At 37.0% G+C, this 16145-nt stretch overlaps 1 protein-coding gene across 2 annotated transcripts in view; it reads right to left on the bottom strand.

Annotated features, from left to right (window-relative positions):
- Positions 1-16145, bottom strand: part of EDIL3 (EGF like repeats and discoidin domains 3) — a 237446-nt gene that overhangs the window by 138308 nt on the left and 82993 nt on the right. Inside the window, exon 3 of one of the 2 annotated variants that reach the window (XM_058044014.1) lies at positions 1154-1183. The exons of the other annotated variant lie outside the window; for it this stretch is intronic. Coding sequence (XP_057899997.1) covers positions 1154-1183 — 30 coding nt within the window. The remainder of the gene's footprint in view (positions 1-1153; positions 1184-16145) is intronic. 2 annotated transcript variants of the gene reach the window in all.

Here is a 16145-nt window from a genome sequence, read left to right as displayed (position 1 = left end):
CTTTTTTCTCTTTTTTTCAGCATTATTTCCCATTCCAGTCCTCCTTCCTGCTCATTTTGCTGCTACATTCATGTTTAAAGCTCCCTTTTGCTTCTTTCTGTATTCAGTCCTAGTCTTAATTCTCTCACATTCTACTCTTGGCTTTGTTCTCTGTCCTTTCATTTATTATTCTCTGCTGTATCCTAATTACTTATATTGCTCCCCAGTTGTAGGTTAGCGTTGTAAACAGTGTTCAATCCCTCCTTGCGATCTTCCTCTCTTCATTCACTCTCCTCAGCTTTTCTCTTTTGCTCCTCTGGAGGCCTTTCCTTCTTTTAACAAGCCACCATAAAGCGATTCCCCATTTATTTGATGTTTTAGCTCACTGAGTTTGTACAACTCAGTGCCATTTCAAATATGTTAGGCTGCTCAGTGGCATCCTTCTCTGGTACACTGTCTTCTTTTTCCTTTAAATACTCCCCAGCTAATGGATTGCCAATTAATTAGAAATAGTTAATCTTCACAATAAAATAAACACGATGCGTTTGTGTCTCTCTGGGAGCTCCTAAACTAATTTTTATGGCTGTGATGGTAACCATTCTCACTGCTTGGCAGCTTGTCAATGGAAATAAAAGTTCTCTGAGCAGATAGCCCAGCCATCGTTTGGAGAATGTTTTCTTTGAGCACAGTGCTTCTGCATCTGCTGCCTTTCTTTTCCTTTCCTTCACTGCTTGTTCCCAGCTCTCTAAAGGATGTCAGTTTTGGGGCATCATCCAGGTGACTGAGTTTTGCCAGCATAAAGACAAGAAAAAAAATCTAACATTAAAAAAAAAATTAAAAATAATTTACAAATCACTGATCTGATTTTTTTTTTTCTTTCAGCTCCTGATTGAATCATTCTGTTACCTGAAGCCTGACATGCCAGCTTAAGCATGGAAGAAGGAAGGAACATGCTACTGATATTTTTAAATGTTACAGGAGGATTATGTTTCCTGCTGACTCCAAGTAGAGGAGAAGGAGAAAAAAAAAGAAAGGGGAACAGAAGAGGATAGATCCCAGCTGTGATATTTGCCAAGTTACACACAAAATGAAACAGGCTAAAAATGATTTCAGTAAGGGCAGCCCTCAAGAAATGGTTGCCACAGTGCAGATGTGATGTGTAAATAATTCATACCTGCTGAAGTTGGGTCCTCTTCAATGGAGGCTGTGCAAAAAGGTGTCAGGAGTGGGGAGGGAGGCAGGGACAGGGAATGGGAAGAGGAAGGAAGGGAAAGAGAGAGAGAGAGAGAGAGAGAGAAAAAGAGAAAAAAAATACAAATGAAGAAATCCATGTAATGCCAATGGTTGTATTATTTACATTTTCTCAACATAAAAGCAATTAGACATTACGAAAATCTTTATTCTCATAATCCTCCACCCCTTCTGTTCCACTCAGCTTCTTCCCAGCCTGGTGGGAATTGCTGATTCTGAAATTGGGCAGTTGGGGAGCCAAAGTGGCAGTTTTGGGGTGGGGTGTCTGTCTGTCTGTCTGTCTGTCTGTCAGGCACACAGTAACTGGGCTCCCCATTATTTTTCTGGGAAAAGCAATAAAAATCCTGTCTTCACCTCTCCCTTTTGTTGACAGATAACCATTACATTGCCTTGAGTTACCATCAAAAAGCACTGATGGCTCTGGACTATCTATTACCCTCACATTCAAAAGAGGGAAACAGACATATTCCCAGCAAAAGTGAACTTTAAAAGTACATCAGTGGCCTAATTCTTTCTCTTCTTTTAGTCAGTGTGGTTTATATACACATGCATCACGAAAATGGTCTCTTAACAGCCTTGAAAAAGTTTTGGATGACAGTAAAAGCAGAATTCAAGTGTTTCTCACTTGGATACTGTAAAAAGGACCTAGAAGTGAGAGAACTCTCCATAAATGCGATGTAGAGATATTAAACACATGTAATCCATACTTTTGCTTTTTCTCTTTTAACGACTGCCTGCTGCTAGTTGAAATGGGAGCTCCTCCTGTTTTGATTTCTTGCAGAACCAGCAGAGACAACACTCCTTCATCCATGGCAGGCATTGATCCTCCCTGACAGAGCTTGCACAAGGCATGGCTAAAAACTCCAAACATTTCCTCAAACAGCACCACCACCATGCTTGGTAAATTGACTTTTTTTTTTTCTTTGGTTTTTTTTTTTACTTTTGCTATCACCCCATGTATTCTGCAGGGAGAAACCAGGAGAGGAAAAAAAATTGGCAAAAAAAATTGTCAACAGACACCAAGTGCAATTGAGAAGGGCCATGAGCCTTAGTTAAATCAGCACAATATTCTGCTTGCAACTGTACGGGACAACCAGTGCTGAACACATCAGTTATTGCTAATTGCAGAGTAGCATGGTGTCCTTTTGGGGACTGTCAGATCTAATCGAGAGGAAATAATGAATTACTCTCTCAAGCACCAGCCAACCATCTTGTCTCTAACCACAGTGGCTGGAGGATTTTTATTTCTAAAGTTTGGTGTTCAGATAAACCCTGAAGAAGGCTACATGGGAAAAAAAAAAAACCCATATCATGATGTCAGGCATAATTTAAAGTGGCCTAAACGTGGTACTTAGCAGAGCCTTGCCTTCTGTAACTCCTTATTTAAAGTTTGAGAGTGTGTTTTGGAACTAGGCTAATCCATTATGCAGTGTACGTATGTAAAGATCACATCAAGTTTTTTAACTACCTAAACTAAAATAAAATGTGTTTGTGGTAGTAGAGGACTTCAAGATAATGAAAGAAAAGAAGGAAAAATACCATCGCCCTCTTTTCAACTTGAACTAATCAGCTAAATCATTAATTTAACAATACGAAAGCTGATTATAGACACACACAAAAACCTCCAAAAACCAAAGAAAGCAACCAACCAGTCAAAAAAAGGCCAAAGAACCCCGTTCCCCCAAACCCCACAAAAACAACAAAACAAGAAGCCCCCAAACCAGAATGTTTAGAATATTTAAATCTTAGAAAAACAGGCTCTGAAGTAAATAACAAACTAAAAATTAAGTCAACAAAGTAGGTTGCAATTTCTCAGGGTACCAGTGGAAGAGACAACTACACAGACAGAACAGAACATGAAAGCAGGAAGTCAAAATTTTACGAATGCCCCAAATCCATATTAGCTTCCAGCTCTGCTGCTGCTTGAATGAAAAATAATTCAGAGTACTGGAGACTGTGCTTTAAAACTGGTTAAACAAAATTGTCCAATTATACAAGGAGTATTTATTCCAGTAACCGTTTCCTTCAGACTGCTATTTGAATAATATTCTGAGACTTAATTATCAGGATGAATAGCAGCATTAGCAATTCAAAGCTGGATTCTGTTGCTGCTCTGATGGTTGTTTCAGAGGGACCACTCTGCACTTAGGTACACATCTAAATAAAACAGGGTAGCTGAATCTCAGCTGAATAAATCAGATGCCAAAATGGGTATGCCAATAAGGTTTACTTTTCTGTTTATTTAATTAATTTTGGCTGTTTGATTGCTGGTTTAAGCTCATCCAGGAATAGACTGTGTTCTTTTTCTGTCTCAGTTAGAGTTGGTGAGAACTGCTTTTGCAAAAAGACCTAATTCTACTTGTCAATACTGCATTAATCCTAGTCAGAAATTAAAGATGAGTATTAAAAATGGAGATGAAAATGCAGTTCTGAGCCTGTTCACAATTCAAACAGGCTTCTAGAAAAAATTAAATTAACGTAATCTCTTGATTTTTGTGACAGGATATTTTTACCTCCCATTAGATTAATAAACCATGTTTTAAAAAACCAGCCTTCAGTAAGAGCTTGAGTACTCAAGGAATATACCTAATTTTGCTTTATCATACCACCTCAAATGCAATATCAGCACTCCGCTTTCCACTTTTAAGGAAACACACCAAATTGCCACACCAAAATTTTCCTACACTACACCACCTTTTTTTTAAAATTTTTTTTTTCCCATTAGCAGTGATTTAAAACACTCAGTTATTTTAAAAAATCTATTTATATAGTGACTCATCCCCAGGGTAATTATGTGTAATTTGCTCTTTGCTTGTTTCAGAGGAGGGGAGAGGGGGTCAGGTGGGCTGGCAGAGGATGGTGAGTCACTGCTGTGGGTGGTGGCTCCCCATCAGCCTCCCCCATCAGAGGAGCCAGTAATGTAACAAAAAAAAAAAAAAAAAAAAAAAAAAACAAAACAAAAAAAACGCAAAAAAACCAAAAAAAAAAGCCCCCCCAAAAGTCACAGACATCCCCAAGTCATGGCCTTATGACAGCACTGCAAGACCTTAAGCTGTAAATTGTTCTGCAGCTCTAAAGCATTTTTCACCATGCACTTCTTCCACTTTTAATGCATCATTGACAAAATATAATAAGATATATGGTGGGAAAGATATTGGATTTTATCTTCTTCAGAAAAACTCTGATGTTCACTTGGGAAAACTTAATTTTGTTTTTCTTAGAGGTGAATAATGCTGCATGACATAAGTGGGATTAAAAAAAAAAAATCAAGACGACACGGGCAGGTTTGGAAAGCCTGTACGAGGTGACATGTCATCCAGCATTAGCTTAACAGAGATAATGCAGAAAAGCAATGCTTGGATAGTATCTGAATATCTCTGCCAGACTCCTGATTATTTCTGTTACAATGGCAGAAGCCTTGACAGGTCTAGGCAAAAAAAAAAAAAATCTGAATTTTGAAGCATAAATATCTCGGTTTAGGCAGATCCAGTGTAACAGCCCGCTGTGCTATGTTATATCTTGTGACACATTACACTAGCTTTGCATTATATTAAAGTTTGTGCTAAGTTTATATTAATGTGAAGCGTTCTTTTTAACATTCAAATGAAATGTTAGACTCATATACAAAGGAATAAACTTGGATATATATGGCATTACCCCTATGCAAAATCTGTACAAGACGTTCACAGAATTATCCAGAGGAACGGTGAGCTCCAAGAGAAAATGACATTTTTCTGAATGAAGCACCAAAACCAAATTATAGTCTGCTCAGCATCAAATCTCAGGGGTCTCAGAGGACCTGTGTGCAAGGAGGACTGACTGGCTCCCCAAAATCTCAGCTGCAGTCATTAAGAATGTGATTTTAATGCTGCAGATGTTCCTTGGGCAACACGTGCCTGAGATTCCTGTCTCTTCCCTCTCCCCACATCTGACAGAACTCAGCGTCCACCCAAGGCCCTTGGAGCAGCATTTGCTTCCTTCCTGCTCCAGCTGTCCAGGCTGCTTTCGCACTCACTCGTGACAAAAAGGAAAAAAAAACCAAACGAAACTAAACCCAAAACATAACAAACACCTGAGAAACCGCGAGAAGCGCCCCAAAGAAACAGACAAAAAAGGCACAACAGAACGAACAGAAATGAACAAAAACCAAGAGCCAGGAGGAGCACGCCAGGCCCCTCACCAGGGCATGGCAGAGATGACTCTCCATGAACTAACGAAACTCTGCTTGGCTGACAGATGTGCGATGGAAAACAAATATATTAATTAAGAAACCCCAGAAACGGCCCTTGGCACCTGGTGGAGAAGATGTATCACTTTCCACAGGTTTACATCGATTTAAGCACTTAAAATCTGTGAAAAAAAAACTTACGCTTTCTTCATTGTTTTATTTCAAGAAAAATAAATTCTAACAGAAAAGTGGGTGTCTGAGCAAAATGCCATGTGTTATTAAAATCTAGAATACTAGGGTCTTAAAATTACAGTAAAGGCATCTAATCCATTCTCACTGGTATTCCTTTTTTACCAATCACCAGGGTCATCAGTGCTGAATGAGAATATGTTTAAATATGAAAAAAAAAAATATTTAGGTGAAATGCTGCATTTTGTAGAAGACAAGATTAGATTGAGATTTTTTTTATAGGTGCCTTCACATTTAGACCTCTCTAGAACAAGGAGGGAGTGCCCTAGTATTTGTCAGGATCATCTTTCTAATGGAAAACAGTGTAAAGAAATTAATTTTTAAAGCAATTCTTGAGTTCTTAGTCAGCTCCAGTTCTTGCCAAGGATTCCAGTGCTGCCAAAGGCACAACAGTACTGAAAATTGTAATTCTGAAACGAGGAGTAGTGTGCCATGGCCTGAAATATCACAGTTTTACACACACACACGCAATGCCATATGCAGATTTGAGAATATGTGAATATTCCAAAAGAGCAGAAGATGTAATGAGAAGGTGCCCCTGGTGCTTTGGTGTCCTAAAAAATAAGTGTACTCAAAAAGGTAAAAGTTGATAAGGCTGCATATCAGTGTGCAAAACTTTGCTTCTTCAAGCGTCAAAGAGCATTCTCCAGGAAACAAACGAATAATCTTAAAATAAAATGCTAAAAAATGGCTGTAAAATACAGTTGTAGAAGCAGGTACCTGCTAGCATCTGTTATTGTGGATGGAAAAAAACCTACCTGGGAAATCCCCACAGTCACAGACAGAAAGCTTTGCCTTTCAAGCCAAACAATTTCATCCTTTTATATTTCAGTCACTTGCCTGAAGCTGTTTCACTCAGTTGTTTTGTGTGTTTTAAGGGAAATTTTACTACCTGTTCTTATGTGAATGAGGAATTTTAAAATAACATCACATACCACACTGCGAAGTCATAATGGTGATAATACCTTTTGTTTTATGGCTGTTCTCCCACCTGGGGGAGAAAACAAAAAACCCAATAAAAGCCCGCTCAGATGTTCACAGAATGTTTGCTGGCTCTGGGCTGGTACAGGAGGTTGGGTTATGTCTCTTCGTGTGCTGGTTTATCTCTACCACAACACTTGAAAGCGTTCAATATACAACATCCAGCAGCATAAAAAAGGATTCAAAAGCCCATAAAAAATGCCCCAAAGAAATGAGGAAATAGCAGCTAAGATAAATAAACACCAACTCTATTCAGCCCTGTAATGTCACTCACTAATATTAATGCATGAGCTTTCTGTCACAGTATTTGCCATTTTTAACCCCAAAATAACTTCCCTGAGCTGGCCTGCTGCCAGGCAATTGCACCCAGAGTGCCCAGTTTGCCTTGTGGAAACACATACTGGGAAGTTAAATCAGTACACAGGAAATCCCAGAGACTTTCGAACCCTAAAATTTCAGGATAAATATGAATCCTGCAATTTTCAGTGCTTTCCCAAACACTTTGAGTTTTGGCAAATTACCTAATGTGCCAGTTGCAAAGATTGTGCTGCTATCCTTTCTGGGCAATGGAGGTGTAAAAACCAGCAGGCCAACAGCAACTTTATCATAAAACCATTAAGATTGGGCAACACCTCTTAAAACAATGACCCACGAATGTTAAAAAATCTTTAGTTTCAAATTAGACGAAAAGGACTCAATAGCCACAGTTTCATAAAAAATAAATCTTAATGAATGAAACTACATAGAACCAGGGGCATGCAGTTCTTGGTGGGAATAACTGACTTCATTATAGACCCAACAAAATAATTAACTGCTTTTTCCCTTCTATTTATTCACAATAAATCTATGTTACTCTGTCCAGCCTGACTGGCATGCTGCTTTAATAACCCAACACAATCTCCATCACAGGAAACCTGAACTGTAAATGGCATAAGGTGCCAAGAGGAGAATTCAAAGGAGCAGATGGCAGCTGAAGTGAGAGATGTGGAGTTGGAGGGGTCCCATGCAGGGAGACACGTTGCTTTGGCTCAGTCTGTGGGTTTCCATTGTTTTTTGGTAAATTCAGGAACAAAGGAAATGCTCTGCCATAAAGCTGCACGGCATGAGCACAGGAGTGGGAGAAGAATCAAGTCCTGGTGCAAGGAAGGCAAAGAAGGTAATTTTAAATGAATAAAACACTATTTTCATTGCTCAGGTGGAGTTTGGAGACTGGAACCTACTGCTTAAGGAATAATAGAAACACAGGTACTCACTTCTAACTTTTCTGGCTGGGCAAAAAGAAAAGAAGATACTATAAGCTTTACAGCCAATATTTGGTTTATATTCAACTTCAGTACAACCAGATTAAATACCTATCTGAATCCATTATCATTCAGCATTGAAGAATGTACATTGAAAAATATGTGTGATGTAGGCTGTGGCAAAACAGTGTCAGTAATACCCAGTTTCAATAAAACACTGCCCTAATCTAGATCTCAAAAATTTATTACTACAGATCTGGGGTTAAAAACAGTAATAATAAGCCATATATCAATTTGTCAAAAGGGTAACTGCAGAGGCCATGCTGAAGCCAGAGCTCTTCAAAAATAATATATTGTTCTGCCCTAAAATATGAGAAGCAAGGAAGCTTACTTTAAACTTTGGCCAATTTGAACAAATTTCTGTGTCCTACACTGCTTTTACTGAACACACAAAGTTCTTTGCTGACACCTGTACTTTAACAAACAGGAATGCCAAATGAGAAACATGCTCAAGTGTAAAAGAAGGTGATTTTTTTCCTCTTTCTCATTTGAGCATGGCTTTACAAGGTGCAAACTAGGCACAAGGAGTGTGATGGGAAATAGAAAAAGTACACCTGGTACGAGTTTCCTTTATTCTTCTCAGAAATGCTGCATTTTTCCTCTTAATTTTTCATCTATATAATTCTTAATTTTTCAGAAAATGATTAGAAATTAAGGCCTTTTCTCATGAACAAGGGAAGATCATTTAGACTGATTTTTCTCTTATCTTGTGGATAAAACAGTTGACTGGAAGCCAACACTTCACCAGCCTCTCTGAATTCACCCCTGAAAGAAACATTTTCACAGCAGCCATCAGTGAGCACTCTGGTGCTCCTCCATGCCCTTCACTTTTCATTAGTGTAGGAGTTGGGCTATTGATTTGGAGTTCTTCTCTCCTTTTATTTTTTTTTTTTAAAGATGTTTTTATTTCATCCTGAGCGTATGGATTTTCCTGTGTCTCACTCACTTCCCCATACATTTCTCAGAGCACATCTTTTCGTTTTCACAGCATGTTTTTGGGTTTCCAAGGGGTGCTTAGCACCCTTTCTTCAAAGCCGCTCCCAAACAGCACCTCCCACTCTGAGAAGGAAAAAGAGCTGCCAGGCTCTGCAGTGCTGAGCTAAAATTCTGCCCTTCATTTTGGATTTTCCCCTCTTCTGTTCTGCAAACAGACGGCAAAACCTCTCCCTGCTGGAAGGGAATAATCCAGCTGATGTTGGATGGAGTCTAGAAGCCTTCCACACATCCCCGTGCCGCTGCGGCCCATCGCGAAAACAAGGAGTTCCATAATGGCCTGCTCTCCTTGGCGCTGGAAATGCTGGAAATGCTTTCAACTTGGGTCCTTTCAGGCCAGAACAATGAAAATCAATACCTTTTGTCCTTGCTCCTGGGTTCAAGTAATGCCGTGTTCTGGTCGAAAACAAATAAAAACGGTGTAAAGAAATGGGGCATGCATAGAGACAGCTGGGCTGCCAGGACAAGGGGGAATGGCTTCAAGCTGAAAGAGGACAGGGCTGGATGGGATATTGGGAAAGAATTCCTGGCTGGCAGGGTGGGCAGGCCCTGGCACAGGGTGCCCAGAGCAGCTGGGGCTGCCCCTGCACCCCTGGCACTGCCCAAGGTTAAATGGGGTCTGGAGCATCCTGGCGCAGTGGAAGGTGTCCCTGCCTTCGCAGGGGTGGAATCGATTGGGCTTTAAGGTCCCTTCCAATCCAAACCATTCTGAGATGTTATGGTTATTGAAATATGCTAAATTCAAAAGGATTGATTTCCTTTCTTCTTCCATAGTCTCCATCTCAAATATTCAGGGTAAATATATTAAGTGTGTCATCCTGGGGATCTGCAAAAATGACCAGCAGATGCTCCACATGGTAAAGGAAGTCTGGGTAGGACTTTGATTGATTTTAATTACTGTTAAATATAATAACAAAAAATAAATTACCAGCTTGTTTTCTCCATCAGCTGCTCAGTTCAGGACAAAACCTGAAAAATGATCTTTTGTCGTTTGTTTTCCCAGTTTTGTAGGTTCTTTCCCCAACAATATTTTTAAAAGTATATATTAAGTAGAAGTGGAAAACTTTTTATCTGGGTCAACCAAGAAAACTTCCATACTTGTAGTAAATCAACTCAACTTCAATCTTTTCAAGAGAAAAAAAAGAAAAAACTCAATAATTTTAGAGCACTTTTAAAAAGTTCAAAATTAGGCATCGATAAACACTGTCTCAAAAAATTAAAATGAAAGTAACACATTTTCATAAACATTTTTCTATTTTTTTTAGGTTGCACTGCTTTCTGTTAGTTTTCAGGTCAAAGATATGTGTTTGTTTTTAAAGTTAAAAATTCCTTCTGAATTTAACACGCGCTCATGAATAATTTGCATGGCCCCCGTGGCACTTTCCAGTTAATATTCATGCAAGGAAAAGTTCAGGTTCAGAACTGGGTGATCCAAATGCTAACAGATGCAGTTTTACTGCATTGTCAATTGCTCAACTTTATACAGCATTATTAATGTTAACATTAAATACTGACTTAACTAAGTCAGTGGAGTTGCTGAAATCTAACAAGGGCTTAAATTAAAGACAAAGACAAAATGCAAAAGACAGAAATTAATTCCCAACACTTACTTTTCCCACACCAAGCCCTTTTTTCACAAGGATTTTTTTTGATGATTTCACCAAACAGAAAATATTCCTTTTCATGAAATCCACTGGAATATTAAAATTTACCTTAAACCACCTATTATAAAGTCTATGTTAATTACTGTATACAGCACTCTGCAAGCACTTTCTACATCAAAGGTTGTTGTGACTAAGTTGAAGGTACATTGAAGAAATCAGACATAAAAAATTATCAGTCATGAAATATTCATCCGTTGAGCAAATTGCTGCATTTCATAAATATTCCATGTTTTAACCTAGTGAATTTTATCCATGACTCTGCATTAAAAGGACACAATGACACACTACAGATTTAAAAAAAACACACAAAAAAAACATATATACAAACTTACATGCCCTACTCTACGTAAGCGGACAGAGAAAAGTCTCTGCCTAAAATAAACAGCCAATATTTGGCTGGGTTTTCTTCACTTATCTGTCTTCTTCCTGATTCTCTGTAACACGCAAAGCTCTTTAGGTGAGATGCATTTTGTAAGTACAAAAGTTACTGGCTGAATTTATTGTCTCTTGCTGACCTGGAATAAATCAATTAAATACAAATTTATATTACTTTTCACTAGCTATGCTTCTTTCACTGTACCACCTCACAGACTGAGAATTATCCTAATGCCCCCTCACACTTCTTTATAAAGCAGATATCCACTGAAATCACCAGAGTTTAGTCTAGCCAGGACCAAATCCTAGCTTACCACTCCAGGATAATTAATTCCTCTGCAATTAGGTCAAACTTTCCCAGTAGGAAGCGAGCGTGTAAATTTTGCTGCCATTTTGCCATCACTAATGCAAACCTCAGTGACTGAAAGGTTTATTGAGGTTGATTCCAGCTGTTTCCCAAAATATATTCAGTCTCCACTCTGCATGCAGACCCAAAATGCTGGGGGAGGCCAGTAGTTGCTGGAATCTGTTTTTACTTAATAACCAACCACAGACCAACTGTGTCAAAACTCGAGAAACAGCCATGAGTTTTTCATTAGTATCTTGTTAAACCTTCTGTAAGTATTCTTTCTTTATTCTTTAGTGTAGTTTAAATATAACATAACATAATTATAATACAAATAATAGAACATTATTTATATATAATATAATATAATATAATATAATATAATATAATATAATATAATATAATATAATATTATATTATATTATATTATATTATATTATATTATATTATATTATATTATATTATATTATATTATATTATATTATATTATATTATATTATATTAATGGAATTTATATTCATTTATATAGTCATTTATTGATGACCTGTGTGGAATCTACATAAACGTCATCAATTAGATCTCAAGAGAAGAGTTTTTTTCTCCCTATTTGTTTTTTTCTTTGTTTGTTTCATTGTTTTTCTATTGTTTATTTTGTGGTTTTTTGTTGGGTTTTTCCTTTTGTTGTTGTGTTTTTTGATGGTGGTGATTTCTTGCTGTTGAGGTTTTTTGGGTTGCTGGTTGAGGTATTCGTTGGTTGGTTGGTCTTGTCTTGTTTGGGTTTTGGGTGTTGGGTTTTGGGGGGTTTTGTTGTTTTTTTTTTTTTTTTACTTTATTTGATTTACTTAGTTTTTGGTTGTTTGTGAGTTTTGTTGGGTTTGGGTTTTTGTTTATTTTTTGTTGGCATTTTTCATTTGTTTTGTTTGTTTTTTCTTTTAACGTTTTTTGTTTTGGGGTTTTTGGGTTTTTGAGGTCTTTTGGTTGATTTGTTTTTGTTGTTCCTTTTTGGGTTTTTTTAAAATAATTCCAGAAACTTCTGTTCTCCCCAGGGCACAGGACTGCTCAATTTTATGAACTTTCCTTTTCTTCTTCAGTCCTATACCTGATTTACCAAGCAACTTAAAACTGACAGCAAATTGAGTAACTTGGCAAATACTAAGAAATAGGAGATGCTATTTGTTCCGAAAGAACATTAAAGAGGAAAGATGTTAATGGTGTATCCATGTTATCCATAAAAACTGAATAGTAAATTTAAGGAAAAGAAAGTTTTTTTCTGTCCATATTCCTTATTCTTCAGGTTCAAAAGTTCTCTGGCCTTTCTTAGACACCTTGAAGCCTTTAAAGAATATTTCTGATCAATTTTCTTGCTCTCCACCGCATAGTGGCGTAGGGGATGCTGTTTTTTCCCTAAAAAAAAATCTGAATTATTGATCAAAAAAAATCTTTCTGATCAAAATCTTGAAAATCGGTTAGAATTTCTTACTTCTGCAATAAAATTACACTTGGAAGTTACCAGGACCTTATACTTTGTTTTCTCTTTTTCTTTCCAGCAAGAGCAAACATCATCACCACAGTGCCACTTGTACCTGGTGCTATGATAACTCAAGGATTCATCTGGACCCACAACAAGCCCATGTTTAAGAACACCTCCTAAACTGTGTTGAAAATGCTCAATAGTACTGAAAATTTACAATTTCTCATCCAGTTTTATATTGAATTATGGCCATTGCTAATATTTGGGTTTGAATAATATCTGCAATATCCAGTTGCCTACCTGACAGTGGTTCTGCTGAGTGTCTGCAGACCAGATCAACACCTTTTCCTGCTTAACGCCTTTCTCATCAGCGATTTATTTTGTAAATGTAGTCTTTCATATTGTAAATATTTCCTATTTGCCCACTGATCAAATAATTGTAGTATCAGAAAAGCATTTAGGTTGGAAAAGACTTCCAAGATGATCGAGGCCAATCTGTGACTTAACCCCACCTTGTCACCTCCCTGGCCACACTATTTTTGATACAAATCCTCCTTCTGTTTTATATACCATCCTTTTTCCATCATCTCACCCACTCTTTCTCAATAATAAGAATAAATTTTGCAGTCGGTGAGATTCCTGAACATTGACATATAAAACATCTTAAAAAAAAAAAAAAAAAAAGTAAAAAAAAGTAAACACATAAAATTAGTGTGGTAACTCCTATAATGGTTTTAAAACAGATTTGGGTTGTTTTCCAGTTCTTGTGTCTGCATTTCAACAAAGGCTTGGAAATATCAGAGAAAGCGAAAATCAACAGAAATGTTACCAGAACAAGAAACAGCAGAAATAATCAGAAGTAAGGGTTAGAGTGTTCTGTTACATGGTTGATGAAAACATAAATAGAAAAGAACCTGAGCACTGTTTATATACAGAAAATAAATCCAGTGCTGAAAAGCTGTTCTTGTTTGCTGCTTGTTTAATTGTTGATGCTCACCTCAAAACAAGAAGTGACATTTCTAGATGAAGTTGTAACTGCAGATTGTGCCACAGTGGCACTCAGGTAAAGGAACAGGGGAAATAAAAAAAAATAAATAAACAGCAAAAAACCCCTGAAATACTCATAATCTAAACAATGCCATTTCCCAGCTACTTCTAGAGCAGAGCTTCTCTCACCTTATCAAAATCCCTTCTCTAAATCCCCTATTCTTCCTGGATTTATCCTATTTGTGAGCTTCCTGGGGAAAGCCAGGCTTGGGGATGGCTCTCTGTGCTGCAGGCAGCAATTTTTGGGTGTGATGGCACGCTGTGATTTACAGAGGTCATCCTGCATCTCCTGATCATGGCTTGCTCTGCTCCTAATGTTGATGAATCCTCACAGACGGCCACAAATGTAACTGTACCCAGCTTATAAACCAGTGAATAATGGGCCTTGAAAGAGAGAAAAAATAATATTATCTCATTTGCTTCTTCTGTGTTTTCTGCTTTAGAATGTAGTTTCAAAATTTTTTATCCAACATGTGAATTGCTTTTACTTAATAACCAATCACAGTCCAACTTTGTCAAAACTCTAGAAACATCCACAAGTTTTTCATTAGTATCTTCTTAAACCTTCTGTAAGTACCATGTCTCTAATTGTTAGTGTAGTTTCAATATAGCATAATATAATGTAATATAGCACAATATATAATATAATATAGTGTAATGTAATATAACATAATATATAACATAATATAATATAATATAATATAATATAATATAATATAATATAATATAATATAATATAATATAATATAATATAATATAATATAATATAATATAATATAATATAATATATAATATAATATAATATAATATAATGTAATGTAATGTAATGTAATGTAATGTAATGTAACGTAACGTAATGTAATATAATGTAATATTTACATATTTAATATAATATAATACCACAAAATAATAAATTAGCCTTCTAAAAATATAAAGTCAAATTCATAATTCCCTTCCTGCCACAAAAAAACCAAAAAACCAAAAAAACCAAAAAAAACAAAAAAACAACGAAAAAATGCCACAATGCTGCTCAGCTGCTTTGCTAGGCTGTTTTGATTCCTTTTAATCAGTCTCCCTTCATCACTTTGCTCTCACCAGGCAGGCCATCACTGCTATGTTTCACTGTGCTGCACTCTGGTTTTCTAACAACCACATCCTCTCTGCTGCTCCAGTTCTCACCAGACAGGGTGTTGCCACTGTGATTTGGGTATCACACACCGGCTGACGATGGGAAGAAAAATTTTTTTTTCCATGTTTATGTTGCTAAATTGTCTCTCTCCTATCCAGATATGGTTGTGAAGGCTGTAAAAAATGCAAATAAACTAGATTTATAGTGTCACCCACAAGTCCTGTCTCCTCCTCTACTCAGCCTGTGGAGTTCTCAGGCTCCAAGCAGAACTGTCACACCAAGCCAAGTGCTTTCAGCACAGAAAATCTAGATTTTAAGGCTGCCAAGTCAAAGCAGAAGAGTGCAGCTACTATGGGCCATTTTTGAATGAACGCAGTTCATGAGAAATGTAGATGCAACACTACCTGTTACAGAGTATGAAAATAACTTCAGTGGCAAATGAAATTATATTTAAAAAGACATTTAATTCAAAGCTGATTAGCCAGATTATGGTATTTTTAATATGTATTTTTCCTAAACAAGGGTCATGTATTTCTCCTAAAGTATTGCCACCAATTTGATTTCAGCCAGACCAGACAAAACCCGTGTAATTTAATTTTTCCCTGTATTTCACTGTAAGATGCAAGACAGAAATGCTTGACACATCCCAGTTCTAATCAGCATCAAGATTCACAGTCTGCTAGTTAAATATTTACATTCCCTATTTTAGTAAATTTTTTGTTTCCTGGTCTTTGGGCATTCACTTATTTTTCATTGCAATGCTTGAACCACAATTAATCTATTTTATTTTGAGTTACTGATTCTTTTAAACTGCTCAGGTTTCCTCCCACCTGAGAGGGCAAGTGATGAAGGCACGGGTGTTTCAGAAGCATCCACCACCATATTCAACTGATATAATTATTTATTTTGTTCATGCTACATTGGTCAGGATCTGTTGTTCTAATATAAATAAAACTGATCCCAAAGTCGCCACCAGTGAGGACAAAGTTAATCCACTGCTCACTTTTGTTGCTGACTTAGGCTAATGTATTGTTCAGCTACAAGCTAATGACTACTGCAGATGTTTCTTATTTCATGCCAGGAAAAGCAGAAGCTGAAATTAAATATTTTCTTTTTATGACTGTCATCGTTCCCCTTATAAATTACAGCCCATTCAGTCATATTTTTGAATAAATCAAATGACACTGACAG

This window comes from Melospiza georgiana, chromosome Z (genome assembly GCF_028018845.1).
Source record: "Melospiza georgiana isolate bMelGeo1 chromosome Z, bMelGeo1.pri, whole genome shotgun sequence".
In the NCBI taxonomy this organism is placed as follows: Eukaryota; Metazoa; Chordata; class Aves; order Passeriformes; family Passerellidae; genus Melospiza; species Melospiza georgiana.
The sequence above is the reverse complement of the archived record's forward strand: the minus strand, read 5'-3'. Positions and strand labels throughout refer to the sequence as shown.